The 17,382-nt window shown below is 41.4% G+C and overlaps 1 protein-coding gene and 1 long non-coding RNA gene across 8 annotated transcripts in view; one reads left to right on the forward strand and one right to left on the reverse strand.

The window, feature by feature from the left end:
* The window catches only part of LOC133100092 (centrosomal protein of 78 kDa-like), a 36,248-nt gene extending 28,886 nt beyond the window's left edge, over positions 1–7,362 (reverse strand). For all 5 annotated transcript variants that reach the window (XM_061204000.1, XM_061203996.1, XM_061203998.1 and 2 more), the window contains exons 1-2: positions 6,840–7,362; positions 23–197 (exon numbers count right to left, since the gene is read on the reverse strand). In XM_061204000.1, coding sequence (XP_061059983.1) covers positions 23–125 — 103 coding nt within the window. In that variant the 5' untranslated portion in view covers positions 126–197; positions 6,840–7,362. The remainder of the gene's footprint in view (positions 1–22; positions 198–6,839) is intronic.
* Positions 7,363–7,411: 49 nt separating this feature from the next.
* LOC133099387 (uncharacterized) overlaps positions 7,412–17,382 on the forward strand; it is a 125,365-nt gene continuing 115,394 nt past the window's right edge. For 2 of the 3 annotated variants that reach the window (XR_009702326.1, XR_009702325.1), the window contains exon 1: positions 7,412–7,471. This is a non-coding gene — a long non-coding RNA (uncharacterized LOC133099387). Of the gene's footprint in view, positions 7,472–12,034; positions 12,230–17,382 lie in introns of all 3 variants that reach the window. The other variant, XR_009702327.1, reaches the window with a different exon arrangement.

Raw genomic sequence — 17,382 nt, forward strand, 5'->3', positions numbered from 1 at the left:
TATTTTCAATTTTAGAATTTACCTCTAAGCCATAAATCCTCACTAAGAGATTCTGCCAAAGCACTTGCACCCAGGTCACCAATGAGCGTGTTGCAGTTCAGAGTGATGCGCCTCAAACCAGCCATACAGTCAAGATCAGGTCTCCTGGAACGAAGACTCTCAGCCCAGGTTTCTTCATGCCTTCTGGTAGTCTGATACTTCAAAGATTTAATGGGATGAAATTAAGATGCTTGAAGAAGGAAACAGGGTGTGCCTACTGAGTATGGCTTATTATGTCAGAGATTTACACACACACATATCAAGCATATATGCCACGAGAATCAACCTGAGAAATTAAACAGTCACTTCTGGTTTATGAGTCCAGTGACCCAGATTCTAGTCGGTCAGTGATTAGATTCCAGCCACTGGATGACCTGCTTTCGAACAGTATGTAAAGTTGGACAACTCAATTACAGTCTACGAATTCTTTTCCTTATCTTCTAAGTCAGGGAATTGGTTCTAAATTCTATCATTGCTGAGGCTCTAAATGTCATCATTCTGTCCTCCAATGGTCTCCAAACACCTGACTGGGCAACCCATAAGAAAACTTTTTAATATGCATCTTATTTTTTAACAAATTATATACACGAAGTTCTATACATATAATAATGTATGTACATTATAAACTACACAGATATTGTTTAAATGATACAAAGCTAAATAGGTTCTAATATTTTCTTTTCCTAACTCCTAAGGCATTATTTTATTTATTTTTTAAAAATATTTATTTATTTGTTTGTTTGTTTGGCTGTGCCGGGTCTTCAGTTGCAGCATGCCGGATATTTTAGTTGTGACATGTGGGCTCTTGGTTACGGCAGGCACGTGGGACCTAGTTCCTTGAGAAGGGATCGAACCCAGGCCCCCTGCATTGGGAGTGCAGAGTCTTAACTGCTGGACCGCCAGGGAAGTCCCAGGCACTACTTTAAAAACTATATTTACAAAATGGATCTCACATGCTACCTAGGGTATGCACACAAACTTTAGAGGCCTGGACTGTGCACAGCCAGTTGGATGCGCCTTGGGAAAATAGTGGTTTGACATTTAACCACAAGTGTTGTCTTAAAGGCATTCAATTCTTTATATTCATAAAATAAAGTTTGGTAACAGGGAACACTGACTTTAAATGGAAAAAGTCTTGTTACATTCTTGAAAAAATAAAAGACTCAAAGTGCCTTTGACACTCTAAAAAGAAAATCATTAGTGTCATTTTTCTATTAACAATAGCTTATAAAAGCTCCAAGCAGAAATAACAGCAATCACTTACACAGTGCTTAGTATGTGCCAGGCACTATTTATACAAATGAGTTCATTTAAACCTCATAATGAGGCACAGACATTAAGTGATTTGCCCGTGGTCAAATGCTACGAAAAGGGAGAAAGGGAATTTGAACCTAGGCCATTTGGCTTCGGTACCCAAGTTCTTGACTGTTTTCTACCCCAGAGGTCAATGGACTTGCCCTGTATAGACTCAAAGAATTTTTCAATTTTTCAAATCTAAATTTAAACATTTCCAGCTTTCTGGGCTTTACAGTTTCTGTTGCAACGACTCTGCCCCACTGGCGTAGGGTGAAAGTAGCCACAACTACCATGTAAACAATGGGTGCGACTATGTTTCAAAAACACGTTCTTTACAAAACCAGGCGACGGGCGGGATCTGGCCCACCAGCCATAGTTTACCTATCCCTGATCTGCACCATCAAACTATTCAAAAGGCTTCATGTCAAATTATTAAATAACTTTAGGCCTAAATACACTCATTAGAACCACTGTAAAGAAAGTTGTTAAGGCATTATTTTAAAAACTGTATTTACAAATTGCTGATGTAGTGATTTTTATTACTTTATAAACTACAGCAGCTAATAAACACTTGATTCATTTAAGTCTTGAAGACGATAATGGCATACTTTCTTCACAGTATCACAAAGTTTTCAGTAACTAAAAATACATAAAAGTATTAGTATGTATTATATATTAAATCTCTTATTTCTAAAATTAAGTGGACTATCTTTACTAAATGGTAGAATCCCAAACTGAAAACTGGTCATATTCTTTAAACAAAACGAAAGCTGCACTCACATGTATTAAAAGACAAAAATTAACTGCCATCTGTATCAATATGTTAATGTGCTTCAATCACATATGTTTTCATGAAAGTTTAAACATAAAATCACCTTTAAGATATTGACCATGTGATCTGCTCCCTGCCATTTCAGATTACAGCCTGTGAAGTCTACTGTCTTAAGAGTGATAGAGTTCTTTATACCTTGACAAATAACTAAAAGGAAAAAAAAAAAAAACCACACACACAATAAGATGAAGAGCCTATACATGTCAGTCTTGACTTATTTGCTTTTCTTGAGTCAATTGGAGGTTTATAGCCACATTCTTAAAATCATTAACTACAATCTTCCCAAACAGGTAACTGACGAACAGATGCATTCTAAAACTTGTCAGTAACAAAGTGTTATTCCAGTTTACAACAACAGTTTAATTCTTTTTAGATACTAAAACTGAACACACTGAATACTGCAAACTTTATTCCCAACCACTCAGTAAAGTACTACGTACCGTTTGAGACCTAGGGAAAAAAAGAAAAACCTACAAAGCATAAGACTCTTCCTATTTTCATTTCCAATGATACTTCCCAATCTTGATGATCAATCAGCGATTTAAATGTCAACTATAAACCCAGTATTTTATTGGGTGCTATATACTAGTATATAGTATACTAGTATACTAGAGCAATATGAGAGAGAGGACCTCAAACCCTCTGTTCCCTCAAATTGAAAGGCAGGATTCCTGACTGGACACAGGGAACACACACTAATGTTTCAGGACCCCAATCAACAGTCACCTGCTTTGTGATTACTTCCATGACACACCCTCACCAACACCACTGAGTCTGCTGCTCCTACGGGACGTTACATATATTTCCTTTTTTAACACATACCACAGTGCATTATAATTATGACTGCAGATACATGTTCTAACAATTTAAAGATAATGATGACTTTTTTGCTCTTTACATCTTGCTATTTCCCTTATAATATTTCTTGAAGAGAAGCCGTAAAAATATAAACAAACACAAAAACCAGAAAATATACAAAATGTGTTGTTTGTGGCTTAACACAAACTTAAGTAAAATTAGTTCTGACAGTATCCAGCATGGCAAACTTCCATGGTACAAACGACAGTGGACCAAGGTTTGAGAAGTACAGGAGACAATCGAGGCATGAACAACACCAAGAAAAGGTAGACAGGATGTAACGTGGTGTGAAGGAAATCACGAGACCAGTCTGATGAGAAGAGACTTAAACAAGACTGAAACTCACTTTCTAAACCTCCATCTCCAAGTGGACAATTCGCAAGACACAGGTGCACCAAAGTGGCCTATTCAATCTCTTTAATGGGGAGAACAAGCTTAAAAGTTCATTGCTTCAGTTTGCCCCAAAAGCAACTATCAAATGTTGGCAGGACACAATGAAGGCTTACCCTTGTTAACATAGTTAAGTCTCTCTCTCTCAGAACTAGCCCATTTGGCTCCAGGTTCCTTAGCGCACCCGACGCACTTACACAGCAATTAAGAGCTTTACACGAGTGGAAGGTCATATCTTTATTTCTTATCGCAGGAACACGACTTTTGTAAACTTTATTTCTGTCAGAACCTAAAGCAAAATTATTGTAAAATGAGTGATTTAAACCATACATTTTATCATCAATAAAAAGTATCTTAAAAAAAAAAAAAAAAAAGCATCTGCTCTGTGCTAAGGATTAGAAACGACTCCTGCCCTTAAAGCCTTCATTAAGGAGGGACATGTGTAAACTCAAAATTTCAATCACATGAGATAAAGAAACATAACCTTTATGCACAGAGGTTCCTTTGGAGGCAGAATGTTATATCGAAGTGATGGCTTCATGATAACCCTGAAGTAGAATCTAGAAAGATGAGGCTATGCAGAGTTGGAGTAGGAGGTGCCTTAACTGCAGAGGGAGCACCTGTGCAAAGACACTCAAGCCCGACACCTGCTGGGCACAGTAAATACTGCAGGTGGCGATGACTAAAGGCCAGGGGTCCATGTGTGAGAAGAGACAGAAATGAAAATAGAGATGTTGGCCGAAGCAAGCCTGGGAGAGAGCATGGCTTGTATCCCACAGGTGATGAGGCCTGGGGCTACCACTGGGTGAGTGAGGGTGCCTCCGCTGATTAGAAAAAGGCGCCCCGCTGCTGAAGGACCGATTAGATAAAGGGAGTGATCACAAAAAGCTCCCCTTCCTCAGGGCCAAAGAGCCCCATGAGGCTTGGCCGAGCACAGTTCAGGCTACACGCCTCTGTGCAGAGCACACGCTGGGCGGCTGGTATGTATTAACTCCGTGTGGGCAAGCCATTAGCAGCATTATTTTAGGCGTATCTTTTTATGTTAGAAGATCACTCGATCCGAGTGATCTTAGAGGAACTGAGGAACTTAGAGGAACTGAGCCCAGGGGCCGCGAAATCACCCAGGAACTTCTGCCATAGTCCAGGCAAAATGTTATACGGATGAAGAAGCAAATTTAGGAGGAGGCCAAAATCTACAAGCTGGACCCACTGGATTGAAGACATACAGAAAGTTCAGTGAAGGAACTCTGAAGAGAATGGGCTCTGCAATAAATTTTTCTTAAATTCAATGTAAAATATTAGGTAAAATTAAGTACAGTGGCCTTTAAGGTCCCTTCCAGCCATAATTTCTTTTCATTTCTACGTTATTACTCTGGTTAAGTAAAGTCCCTTCAGAGGTACAGAACAGTTCCTACACCTGAATGTGATGCAAAGAATAATCTGACTTCTCTTCACCAGGGGATGAGTTGAACTGTCCTTGCAGGAGAGATAACAGATGGTGTGAACCCCAGATCCTAGAAAAGGGGCCAGGCACACGATAAGTATTCAGCTTTTTGAAAACAAATGAACAGTCATTTCCTCTCCTAGATCTTCACACCCTTCCTCTGCTGGCTACTTTCTCTCAGCTTATAAACATCCTCAAATATACCCACTTAAAAAACTCTCAGACCTATGATTCTCTGTATCGTCTTGCGGGTAACCTAAGTATCTCCCACGCCTTCAAACACCTGTCCTCCCAAAAAGCCCAGATCTGTACCTTAGGCCCAGACCCGTCTACCAGGCCCCTCTAAAGCACTGAAGATGAAGTAAGATCCTCTCCCCACCCCCAATCCCTTCCAACTGTGCTCTGTATCTCACAAAAAGATGCAGCTGTAAACTGTCACCCACGCTTGCTGCCCTCCCTTTTCTAACTGGTCACCAGGCCCCACCCATTCTGTCTCTGATCTCCAAAATCCAGTCCAACCTTTCATAACTTAAGTGGGACCCTTAGATTACAATTCACCCTGCACCCAATCAACTGCCTTCCACATGGAGGTCCGAGTGAGCCTCTAAACCAGAAGTCCATCTCACTGTTCTTTAGGGTTTCCCACAGCCTTCAGGATAAATATCCAAACTTCTGACAGGACAAACAAGGTCCCTTTCTGTTGGGCCCCACTAGGTTTCCAGTATCAACTCTCACTTCTTTCCCAAACCCTGAGTTCCAGTCCTGTACATTAGTTTTGCCATATTTTCTTATATTTCTCAAACTTTGACACACTGCTCCCTCCTGCCACCCCAGGAGGTTCTACTATCCTTAGAAAGGATGGCACCTCCTCCAAGAAGCCTACCCTGAACTTTCCCTTTTAAGATTCTGTGCTCTGCAAAGGGGAAAGTTGGGCGGGAGGGATAAATTAGGAATTTGGGATTAATAGATGCACACGACTATATATAAAATAGGTAATCAACAAGGACCTACTGCATAGCACAGGGAACTCTACTCCATATCCTATAACAACCTGTATGGGAAAAGAATCTGAAAAAGAATGGATATATGTATAACTGAATCACTTTGCTGTACACCTGAAACTAACACAATATTGTAAATCAACTATCCTCCAATATAAAATAAAAATTAAATTAAAAAAAAAAAAGATTCTGTGCTCTGTAGCACCAGAACTCACTTCTTCCAGAGCACTGACTACTGTGCTTGTGTTTACCTGCCGCCCAGTAGAAGGGGAGCTTACCTAGGGCAGAAGCATCGTCTCCAGCAGCCCATGGTTCTGACAACTCATTCAAGTGCCAGGATACTTTACACACATAACCTGCTTAATTAATTGTAAGAACCCACAGAAAGAGTGGTTTTTAATGTCATTTTACAAGTGAGGGGATTGCAGTTCAAAAGTAACGTGCCCAGGCCTCAGAGAGCATAAGCCCTGTAATTCAAACCCTAAGCTGCCTTCACACCGGTGCTCTTTCCACTACATGATACGAATATTGAAAAAAGATTTTTTTTTTCCTGAGCCCTGTTTTAATGGAAAGGAAATGAAGCAGGGATATATCCATTTCCTAATCGCCTTGGTGTGTACCACACAAAGTCATTCAACAGACCAGGTAACATCTGTGCAAAAATTAATGATGCCCCAAACTGTGCTAAGTGTTCTACATTGTAGAGCCTATAAGCATGAACACAGTGCATCCTTATAACCGCCACAGAGACTGGGTCCTGTTAAGCCCATGCTCCAGATGAGAACACTGAGACCTAGAAGCCTTAAGGCCCTCGGCCGGGGTCACCGAGCTGGCAGGAGTCCTAGGCCGCACGCCCCGTCTAGTGCACGCACACCCGGCCACTGGGCACCGGTTCTAGTGCCCACCCTCCACCTTGTACCACCTAAAACCCCGCTTCGCAGCGCCCACACGAGAGCCCCTGGAAGCGGGAACTACAAACCTGTCTCACCAAGCCATGGCTGGAAGAAGCTCTGGATACAGATCAGGGGCAGAGGGTGCTCAGGAGCGGCATCCAGTCCACCCCGCGGAGGCGGTCGGCGTTAAGTCCAGCAGACCCTCCCGCAGGAAAGCGCGCACGGCGGGCAGAGGCAGCGAGTCCTGCAGCGCACACAGGTCCTCACAGCGCGAGAAGTCGGCCGCGCTGTCCCGGCGCAGCTTCACCGAGTGATCATGGCCCGAGCGCGGCCTCGGGGAAGCTGGTTGCGGACACGATGCCCACACCCGCCTGGGGGCTCCGGCTCGCCTCAAGGCCCCTCGGGCGCCCACCGCCCAGCGGCTGCGGCCCCGCAGCGTGCACAGGACCCGCGTCGTAGCCAAAAGACATAGGGCCACGGGCCCCAGTTAGGCCGGCCCCTCCATGCCGCGACCTCACGCCCCGCATCGCCGGCTGTTGGCGCCGGCCTCAACGCCCTGCGCGCCGCGGGGCTGCGGTTTAAGCCTTCGGGCGGGCCCGTGGGGGCGGGGCTCGAGGACGTCTGCGCGCTCGCCGTGCGTCACACGTAGCCCCGCCTCCCATGGGGACCCGGCAGGAGGAGCAGGGGCGGGAGCCCCGAGACTCGGGCGGCGCGAAAGGTAGGAGGTGTGGAGAATTTGGGGTTTCGAAAAAGCGTTTGCTGACTCATCCAAACAAAAGTGAGACATGGTTGTATCAACGCATTTTAAAAGTAGTTAAACTCCCGACAAATGTCTGTGCTCGCCCCGCCCAGGAGAGAGCGTGCACTCCGTGAGGGACACATGAAAGGCTGAGTGAACGTCTGCCTGTGGTCCGTTACCTGGTGCCCGGGTGTGTGAATTTCTGTGGAGAGCTCTTAATTTCTGTAGTTGTAGTTGCTGCTGACTTGACACGGTGGTTGGCAAATGGTGACGTGTTCCATGCATTCAGGACATGATCGTGGTTACTAATAATCACTTTGTTTTGTACTGACACCTCCACAGAAAATTTACTACTGAATATCCACTTTACAGAAGAGAAACTGAGGCGTAGGAAGTGAAGTGACTGAGTAAGAGGAAGGACTCAGACCATTGGTGTTAGTAAATTAACCCTGCAAGGAGGCCGTTAGCCTGCGGTGGCTCTAGTGATGCGGCCGCCTACGTAAACCAACCAAAATCTAAGCCTGTTGACGAACACTGCTGAGGACAACCAGTCACAAACCACCAGCTAGGCTTCAAAGCTATAGCAAGTCAGTAATTTCCTTGCTTTGCTTCTGCCCTTTTAAAATAAAAATCTCTTCAGCTCCTGTGGCTGGAGTGCTCCTCACCACTTCCGGTTTGGTGGTGCCTGAATTGAATCTATTTTTGCGCACATGAAGTGTTAAAATTTTAAATATGCCTCAGTTTGTCTTTTAACATTGGCCGTAGGAGTTGGATTTGTGTCCAGTTTCTAGAACAGTGGTCGTCCTCTGGTCAGGCCTTAGGCGTTACGTGTACAACATTCCTCTTCTACCACCACCTTCTGGATACCTCCACCCACTACCAGCTCTCGCGCATCAGATCCCCTAGATGTGGTCAGCAATGGCTTTTACATGCAGCGTGCTCACATTATAACATCGCAGACACTCCTCCGTCCTCCAGCCAGCGTGTGAAGAGAACCATTACCATTCCTGTTGAAGAGCTTGCTGTAACCACTTTCCCAAACACAGCCACTCCCCAGCTGACCCTGGGTAACCACTCTTCTGAACTTGGTCTCCATCACTGCCATGGATGTCTTTCTATTTAGGCTACGTTTTTAAGTATTCTTAAACAGCATATAGTATTCTACTACGTTTTCTCTTGTTACTTGCTTTATTTAGTGTTATCTTTGCTCGGTTCATCATGCTGACACATAAAGATCTGTGTAGTTCATGTACTTTCCTCACTATGTAGGATTCCCATGTAGGGAAATACAATAATTTATATGTGTATTTTCCTGTTGATGGACATTTAACTTGTTTCCAATTTTCAGTATGATTTCTGTTTGAAAAAAGTTTTATATAATTTTTAAAGGTTACTTTACATTTACAGTTATTGCAAAATTTTGGCTATATTCCCTGTGTTCTACAATACATCCTTGAGCCTATCGTACACCCAGTAGTTTATATCTCTCACCTCCCCACCCCTGTATTGCCCCCTCCTCCCCCTCTGCACTGGCAACCATTAGTTTGTTCTCTATATCTGTGAGTCTCCTTCTTTTTTATTATATTCAGTAGTTGTTTGTATTTTTTAGATTCCATATATAGGTGATATCCTACAGTATTTGTTTTGTTTGACTTATTTCACTTAGCATAATGCCCTCCACGTCCATCTACTTTGCTGCAAATGGCAAAATTTCATTCTTTTTTATGGCTGTGTAGTATGCCATTGGTTATATGTACCACATCTTCTTTATCCATTCATCTCTTGATGACACTTAGGTTGCTTCCATATCTTGGCAATTGTAAATACTGCTGCTGCGAACATTGGGGTGCATGTATCTTTTCAAATTAGTGTTTTTGTTTTTTTCGGATATATATCCAGGAGTGGAGTTGCAGGGTCATATGGTAGTTCTATTTTTAGTTTTTTGAGAACCCTCCATACTGTTTTCCACAGTGGCTGCACCAATTTACATTCCTACCAACTGTACCAGGGTTCCCTTTTCCCTACATCCTTGCCCACATTTGTTGTTTGTGCTCTTCTTGATGATAGCCATTCCGACAGGAGTGAGGTGATACCTCAGTGTAGTTTTGATTTGCATTTCCTTGATGATTAGCAGTGTCGAGCATCTTTTCATGTGCCTGTTGGCCATCTGCATTTCCTCTTTGGAAAAATGTCGATTCAGTTCTTCTGCCCATGTTTTAATCAGGTTGTTAGTTTTTTTGATGTTGAGTTTTATGAGCTGTTTCTATATGTTGGCTATTAATCCCTTATTTGTCCTATCCATTGCAAATATTTTCTCGCATTCAGTAGGTTGTCTTTTCATTTTGATCGTTTCCTTTGCTTGCGAAAGCTTTTAAGTTTCATTAGGTCCCATTTGTTTATTTTTGCTTTTATTTCCTTTACTTGAGGAGATGGATCCAAAAAGATATTGCTGTGATTTATGTCAAAGAGTGTTCTGCCTATGTTATCTTCTAGGAGTTTTATAGTATCCAGTCTTACATTTAGCTCTTTAATCCATTTTGAGTTTATTTTTGTATATGGTGTTAGAGAATGTCCTAATTTCATTCTTTTACATGTAGCTGTCCAGTTTTCCCAGCACCACTTATTGAAGAGACTGTCTTTTCTTCATTGCATAATCTTGCCCTCTTTGTCGTATATTGCTATAAGTGCGTGGGTTTATTTCTGGGCTTTCTATCCTGTTCCATTGATCTATATGTCTGTTTTTGTGCCAGGACCATACTGTTTTGATAACTGTAGCTTTGTAGTAGAGTCTGGAGTCAGGCAGCATGGTTCCTCCAGCTGTGTTCTTCTTTCTCAAGATTGCTTTATCTATTCGGCGTCTTTGGTGCTTCTATACAAATTCAAAAATTTTTTTGTTCTAGTTCTGTGAAAAGTGCCATTGACATTTTGATAAGGATTGCATTGAATCTATAGATTGCCTTGGGTGGTACGGTCATGTTAACAGTATTGATTCTTCCAATCCAAGAATATGGAATATCTTTCCATCTGTTTGTGTTACCTTCAATTTCTTTTATGAGTGTCTTATAGTTTTTGGAGTTCAGGTCTTTTGCCTCCTTAGGTAGGTTTTTTCCTAGGTATTTCATTCTTTTTCATGCAATGGTAAGTGGGATTGTTTCCTTAATTTCTCTTTCTGATAGTTCATTGTTAGTGTATAGAAGTTCCACAGAGTTCTGAGTGTTAATTTTGTATCCTGCAACTTTACCAAATTCATTGTTGAGCTCTAGTAGTTTTCTGGTGACTCTGGGATTTTCTTTGTGTAGTATCATGGCATCTGCAAATAGGGACAGTTTTACTTCTTCCTTTCCAATTTGGATTCCTTTTATTTCTCTTTCTTCTTTGATTGCTGCAGCTGGGACTTCCAAAACTATGTTGAATGTAAGTGGTGAGAGTGGGAATCCTTGTCAGTATGATTTCTGTGTCGCTACATCCATTTTTTTTAGTCTCCAGCATCACTTAATGTAGTAGTCTCCTGTCTAATTGAAGCTCCCTCTTCTGCGTTTTCCATCAAGCCACTTGATTTTTTTATCCCTCTCCACTTCCTTCTTCTCAGTCTCACTCTTGGGTGTCTCTTGCTTACCCAGTTTCAGTGTAGGTGTTCTTTAGGTTCCCATCCTCAGCGTCCACCCCTTTGGACATTTCACAGTTTCTCTGGGTGATCTTATTTCCTGTTCAGCCTTAACTTCCCCCTCCAGGGTGATGTCTTCTAACAAAGATAACTCTCTCCATACATCAAACTGCCTCCTGGAAAGCTGTATATTTCTCGTTGTCCTCAGCATCAGATCTGTGTTCCTTAGCATGGCATATAAACTCCTTCACGATTGGACGACCTCTTTTGTCTTACTTCTGGCTACATTCCTTCCTGAATGTCTTCTCTAGGCATGTGGACCAGCTTGTAGTTTCTGATGTTCTATCATTCCTGCCCTGGCCTTTACAGATGCTGCTTCTTTACTTAAGACCCTCCTCTTCTGCTTGCTCTTCAGTGAGCTGACATCCACTTGTTTTCCAGCCTCAGGTTGGGGGCCAGCTTCCCTGGGAGGCCTTCTTTCCCTAACCCTCATCTCTCCTCCCCTGCTTGTTTAGTGCCTCACTACTCTGCTCCCTGACATCCCTGTATCATGATAATTATGTCTCCAGCGATAAGCATCTTTTTAGATAGTTTTCCTTCCATAGACTCTAAGCCCTTTGAAGGTAGGGACCGTGTCTCATTCATCCTTATATTCCCTATGCCTAGCACAGTGTTGGTACAGAGGAAGTGCTGATTAATGACTCCTGGAACTTTCTCGTCTATTCTCCATATAAGTCATTACCAGCACCTTGTGGCTACTGCCCACAGATGAAGCTCAGGGAAGCTTTATCATATTAATTAATCATGTAACAGATTAACTTAAAATGTGTTTTCCTCAAGCTTACCTATTTTCTGTCTGACAGTCAAGGCTTGCCTGATCATCTCTTCCCTCCTTACGTTTAATTATGGCTTAATAGTGGCTTTGGTTCTCCTTTCAGCATCTGGTGTTTTCTAGCTTCCCTGAACATGGTGAGCAAAAGCTGCCTCCCCACAGCACCTCTGGGACCCTCTGACAAGCCAGGTGCATGCCTGGCCCAAGACAAGATGCCTGGGCTTCCCTGCAGGTACCTGACCTGGGAGGGACATGGCTACTAGGCAGTACAAGACACGGGCTCTCCTCCTTCCGGGCTCTGGTGAGTGTAAGTTTGACTAAAATACAGTTTATCATTTTACCCCTGATTCCCTGTAGTTGACTGCTGGTCCATCACGACAACATTATACCCAGACTGCCAAGCCATTTTACCTTCCCATGGAACCTCACTGCAGATGCATTCTGCTCACCTCTAACATTCATCTTCTCTGGACCTGCTTTCAGAGCAATGTGTTTTGTTAGATCCAGTCACAGAGCTATGTCAACAACATAGGCTGTCTTATTTTAACTGACATGTGGTCCCCATTTCTTTTTTCTACTCCCTTACTTATGGCTGTTACCAATGACTCTTTCTCCACTCTTTTCATGTCCCACTAGACTCTGTTGTGTGTCCTTGCTCTCTCACCTGAAGAGCATACCTCTTATTTTACCAAGAAAGTAAGGTTTCAGACACAAACTTCCTCGTCTTCTTTCTGCTAACTCTGGCTGCCTTCCAATCCGTGTTTCATGACGCAGACGCCACCATCTCCTCTTCAAATCCTTCTGTGACTTTCCATTGCTCTTAGGATAAAGACAGACCTCCTCACAGTGGCCTAAAATGTGGAGTCACAGGCTGGCTTCCGGTGGAGAACTGTTGCCGTTCTGTAAGATAAGGAGCTTGCTTCAGAAGGTAAATCGTATGTCCACTAGATATACTGTTTAGTTTAACAGGCAAGACTTTCTTGATGAAAGAAACAGTGTGTTGACTTGCGTTCTAGAGCAAGCTTCTCATCTTGTTGTGCACTGGCACGCTGGGTGCGCTAGTCTGTAGGGCAGGGCATCCCCTGGGCAGGATGGAGCATGATCTCTGCAGCCTCGTCTTGCACCTCCTTCCTTTCGTTCTCAATCATCCAGCCCACAGTGGCCTCCTTTCAGGCCTGCATACTTACAACGGCACATTGCCCATGCTGTCCCTCTGCATGAAATGTCCTTCTGTTTAATTTGCAACTGATTGATGCCTCCTCATCCCTCTCATCTCTTCTCATGTGTCACTTTGTCAAGAAAGTATCCCCTTACCTACTCAACTCATCACATCCCCCTACTGTAGCTCACATAACACCAGGTACCTCTCACTTATAGCCTTCATCACATTTCACATCCAGTTTTAGATAGGTGTTTACCATATGGTCCGTGAGGAAGAGATCATGACTGTTTTGCTTACTCTTGATTCCCAGCGACTAGCACAGTTACTGATAACCTTTGTTAAATGGAGAAATGAATGTATCCAATCAAGGACCAAGCCCTGACAGTTTTACTTTCTAGTGTCTCTCATACTCCTCCCTTCCATCTGTGTTGCCATTACTCCGGTTCTACCATTTATTATTTTACACCTGGATTACGATGATTGCTTCGGAGAATAGCATGTCTTCCTATCTTCCTCCCTACAACCTCTATTACACCTCCCAAGGTTCTTGGGTTATGCCATTGCCCTCTTCCAAACTGTCCATGGCACCCATTGTCAACACAATACAGCCAAACTCTTAAGACTCACATTCAAGACCCTCCATAATTTGGCTTTAATTTCACTTTCTAGACTTTTTAAGAAATAACTGGGTCTAATTGTCTCTGCATCCTTGCTCCCTTTCATATCTACCTATGACATTAATTTTTTTTTCTAGTCAATCTATTTTACACCTCCTTCTCTGGGAAAACTTCACTGAGAATCCAAGCAATTTCTGGATCCCTTCTCTCCCCTGAACTTGGAAATAGTTTAACAAGACATATGTGGAACTGCCATAAGGCATCTGCATCTTATCTCCCTCTCTGGTATCTAACCTCCCTGAGAACGGGGGTACATCTCTGTGTTCTGTGCAGTTCTCAGCACAGTATTATACACATAGTAAATATTTGGTAAATGAACGAATAAGTGAATGAGTCACCATGAGAAAGGTATTCTCTCGTTCTTTCTCTCTTTTTCCACTTTCAAGTTTCTTTAGTTAGTTTCCTTAGACAAAAGGTTTCTTTGTAGCTACACAGTATCCAGGCTCACAGAATGTTGCAAATAGCTGCTAAGAGCATCCCTCCACCTCTTTAGAATAGCTTGCTCTCCTTCTCAAGTGGAGAGAGCAGGATTCAATATTTATTAAGTGCCTTTGTTCACTTGGCATTTAGAGGCACTAGGGGCATTAGTGCTCTACACTCAGTGAAATGCCTGTTTTGTTTGTAATTTTCCTTTGTGAAAAACAGCTATCCACAAAGATGTTTTGTTCCAACTTTCCATCCTTTTAGATTGATACAAAGCATTTGAACTACATAGAAACAGAAAATGAATAGAAAGAACTTTGCATTACATTTAATAAAAGTTTAGGGAGATCTTTGTGGTACATTAGTGAAGTTATTTGGGGAAACTTTAGCCATGTACATTGTGTTGGAGAGGCACCAAGAATTCAAGAATTCTCAAAGTTTGAGTATGCAGTTGCCTCACATGTAGGCATGGTGGCAGCCATGTACATAACAGTGATTTGGAGGATGTTGTATTAGTCAGCTCTTGCTGTGATAATGCTTTGGAACAAATCTCCCCCAAACTCAGTTACATAAATAAGAATTTATTTTTCTTGGACCTATGGGCTAGCTGCAGTGGCTCTCTTTTAGACCTCTAGATGGCTGGTATCGCTCCATGTTTTGGGTCAGTTTGAGGTCTGTCCCACACATCTTACTGTGGAGCCCAACTGTGAGGCCTCAGCTCCCAGGCCCTGTCTTCTCACGAAGTTCACTGAAACATAAGACGTGAGCCCAACCACACAAGCCCACTTAAGGCCTCTGCGACTCATTTAAGGCCATCATGTCTGCTCACACTTCATTGGCCAAAACAAACACGTCACAGATCTAAGTTGTATTTAGAATATGTGTATTTGTTTAAAATTGGGTGTTCTCACAGAAGAATATTGCATTTTGCACAGTGTTACCTTAGCATTTTCATTGGCATTTGCAAACGTGATAAACGTTGTGTGCACTTTTTCACGTTTGAGAACTTTTTGAAATTGTGGGACAATTTCTATGGGAAAAGAGGAAGGTACACTTTAGAACTCAACTCTAGTTATGGCATTGTTGGGAGAAGAATTAATGATGATAAGGTCAATACAAATGAAAGCTTTGGGATTCACATATTCATCATTAACAGCAGCATTCTACAGAACATTCCTGGAGAATTGTGATGCTAGCTTTAGATGATTTCTATCATAAATCATTATAATTTGACAAAGCCACTTCAGTAAAACATACATCATATAGTACATTGCATTTTAGTTTTTCCTAACACTCCACAACTTATCATCAAGACTGTACCTTAACACAGAAACAGAAACAGAAACAGAAACAGAAACTGAGTGAATTCATTGTTAGCAGACGGGCTTCACAAGAAATACTAGTGGAAGTTCTTCAAATGATAGCAGACAGTAACTCAAGCCATAAATCAAAACAAAGAATGCTGACTAGAGCAGCTGTGTAGGGAATTATAAAAGATAATGTAATTTCAAGTTTCTTCTCCTTTCTTCTCTTAACTAATTTAAAAAGTAAGTGCATAAGCAATATGACTATATTTGGATTGTTCTGTATATAACATAAAGAAATATCATATATTTGATGATATGGCACAAAGAAGGCGGTGAGAACAAAGCTGTATTAGAATAAAAATGACAGTAGATCATAAGCTGAATCCACAGGAAGAAAGGAAGAGAACCAGAAATGGTAAATAGATTAACCCAACAAACTCAAAAATATTTATTTGCTCTACTTTCTTCTCTAAGCTCCTTTAAAAGATAAGCTTGTGAGAAGTAATAATTATAACAATATGTTGTTAAGTATGTAACATATAGAAACGTAACAAAAACAAAAAAGAGGGCAAGGAATACAGCTCTATAAAAGTACAGTTTCTGTTTCTCACTGGAATGAAGCTAGTATACATCTGAAGAGGTTCTGAGAAGATGTATTACATAAGCCCTAGAGCAGCCATTACTCAAAAAATGTGGTTAAAAATCATTAAAGGAATTAAATGTTACAGTAGAAAATATCCACTTAATATAAAAGGAAAATGGAGGAACAATAACAATAACAAAAAAACAAAAACATGAGACATGTAGAAAACCAAAGGTAAAATAGACAGAAATAAATAAATCTTACCATATCAATAATAAAAACTAAATGTAAATGAATTAAACAGTACAATCAAAAGGCAGATATTGTCAAACAGGGTTTAAAAAAATGTTTTCTATAGGAGACACTCCTTGGATTCAAAAGTCTAATGTGTACCAAGTAAAAGGATGAAAAACTATACGTCATGCAAATAGCAACCATAAGCATGCTGAAGTGGCTATATTAATACCAGAAAATACAGACTTTAAAACAAACAAAAAAGTTACTAGATATGAAAAGGGACATTTTATGATAAAAAAAGGGAAGATACAAAAATTTTAAACATATTTGCCCTGAATAAGATAAAACCAAAATACATGAAGAAGAAAATACCAAAATCCATGAAGAATTGAAGGAAGAAGTAGATAATTGCACAACATTAGGTAGAGGCTTCAGTACTCCACAGTCAATAATGGATAGAACAATTAGGCAGAAGATCAACAACGATACAGAAGACTTGGACAAGACTATGAATTAACAAGACCTATTAAATGTCTAGAGAACACTCAACTGAACAGTAAAATACTCATCCTGCTCAACTACATGTGAAACGTTTTCCAGCATAGATGACATGCTAGGCTATAAGACAAGAGATTGAAACCCACATACATTGCTGGTGGGAATGTAAAATGGTGTGGCCATTTTACAAAACAGCTTGAGTGTTCCTGCAAGTGTTAAACATCGAGTTACCCTATGACCCAGCAGTTCCACTACTAAATATATACCTAAGAGAAATAAAAACTTATGTCTGCACAAAAGCTTGTACGTGAATGTTCAGAGAAGCATATTTCTAAAAACAAAAGGTGGAAATAATTCAAATGTCAATCTGATAAATGAATAAACAAAATGTGGAATATCCGTACAATAGAATAGCATTCAGCTATAAAAAGGAATGAAATATTGATCCATGTTACAACATGGATGAACCATGAAAGCATTATGTAAAGTAAAAGCAGCCACTCACAAAAGATCACATATTGTATGGTCCCATTTATATGAAATGCCCAGAATAGCAAATCTGTAGAG

This window comes from Eubalaena glacialis, chromosome 10 (genome assembly GCF_028564815.1).
Source record: "Eubalaena glacialis isolate mEubGla1 chromosome 10, mEubGla1.1.hap2.+ XY, whole genome shotgun sequence".
Taxonomy (NCBI): Eukaryota; Metazoa; Chordata; class Mammalia; order Artiodactyla; family Balaenidae; genus Eubalaena; species Eubalaena glacialis.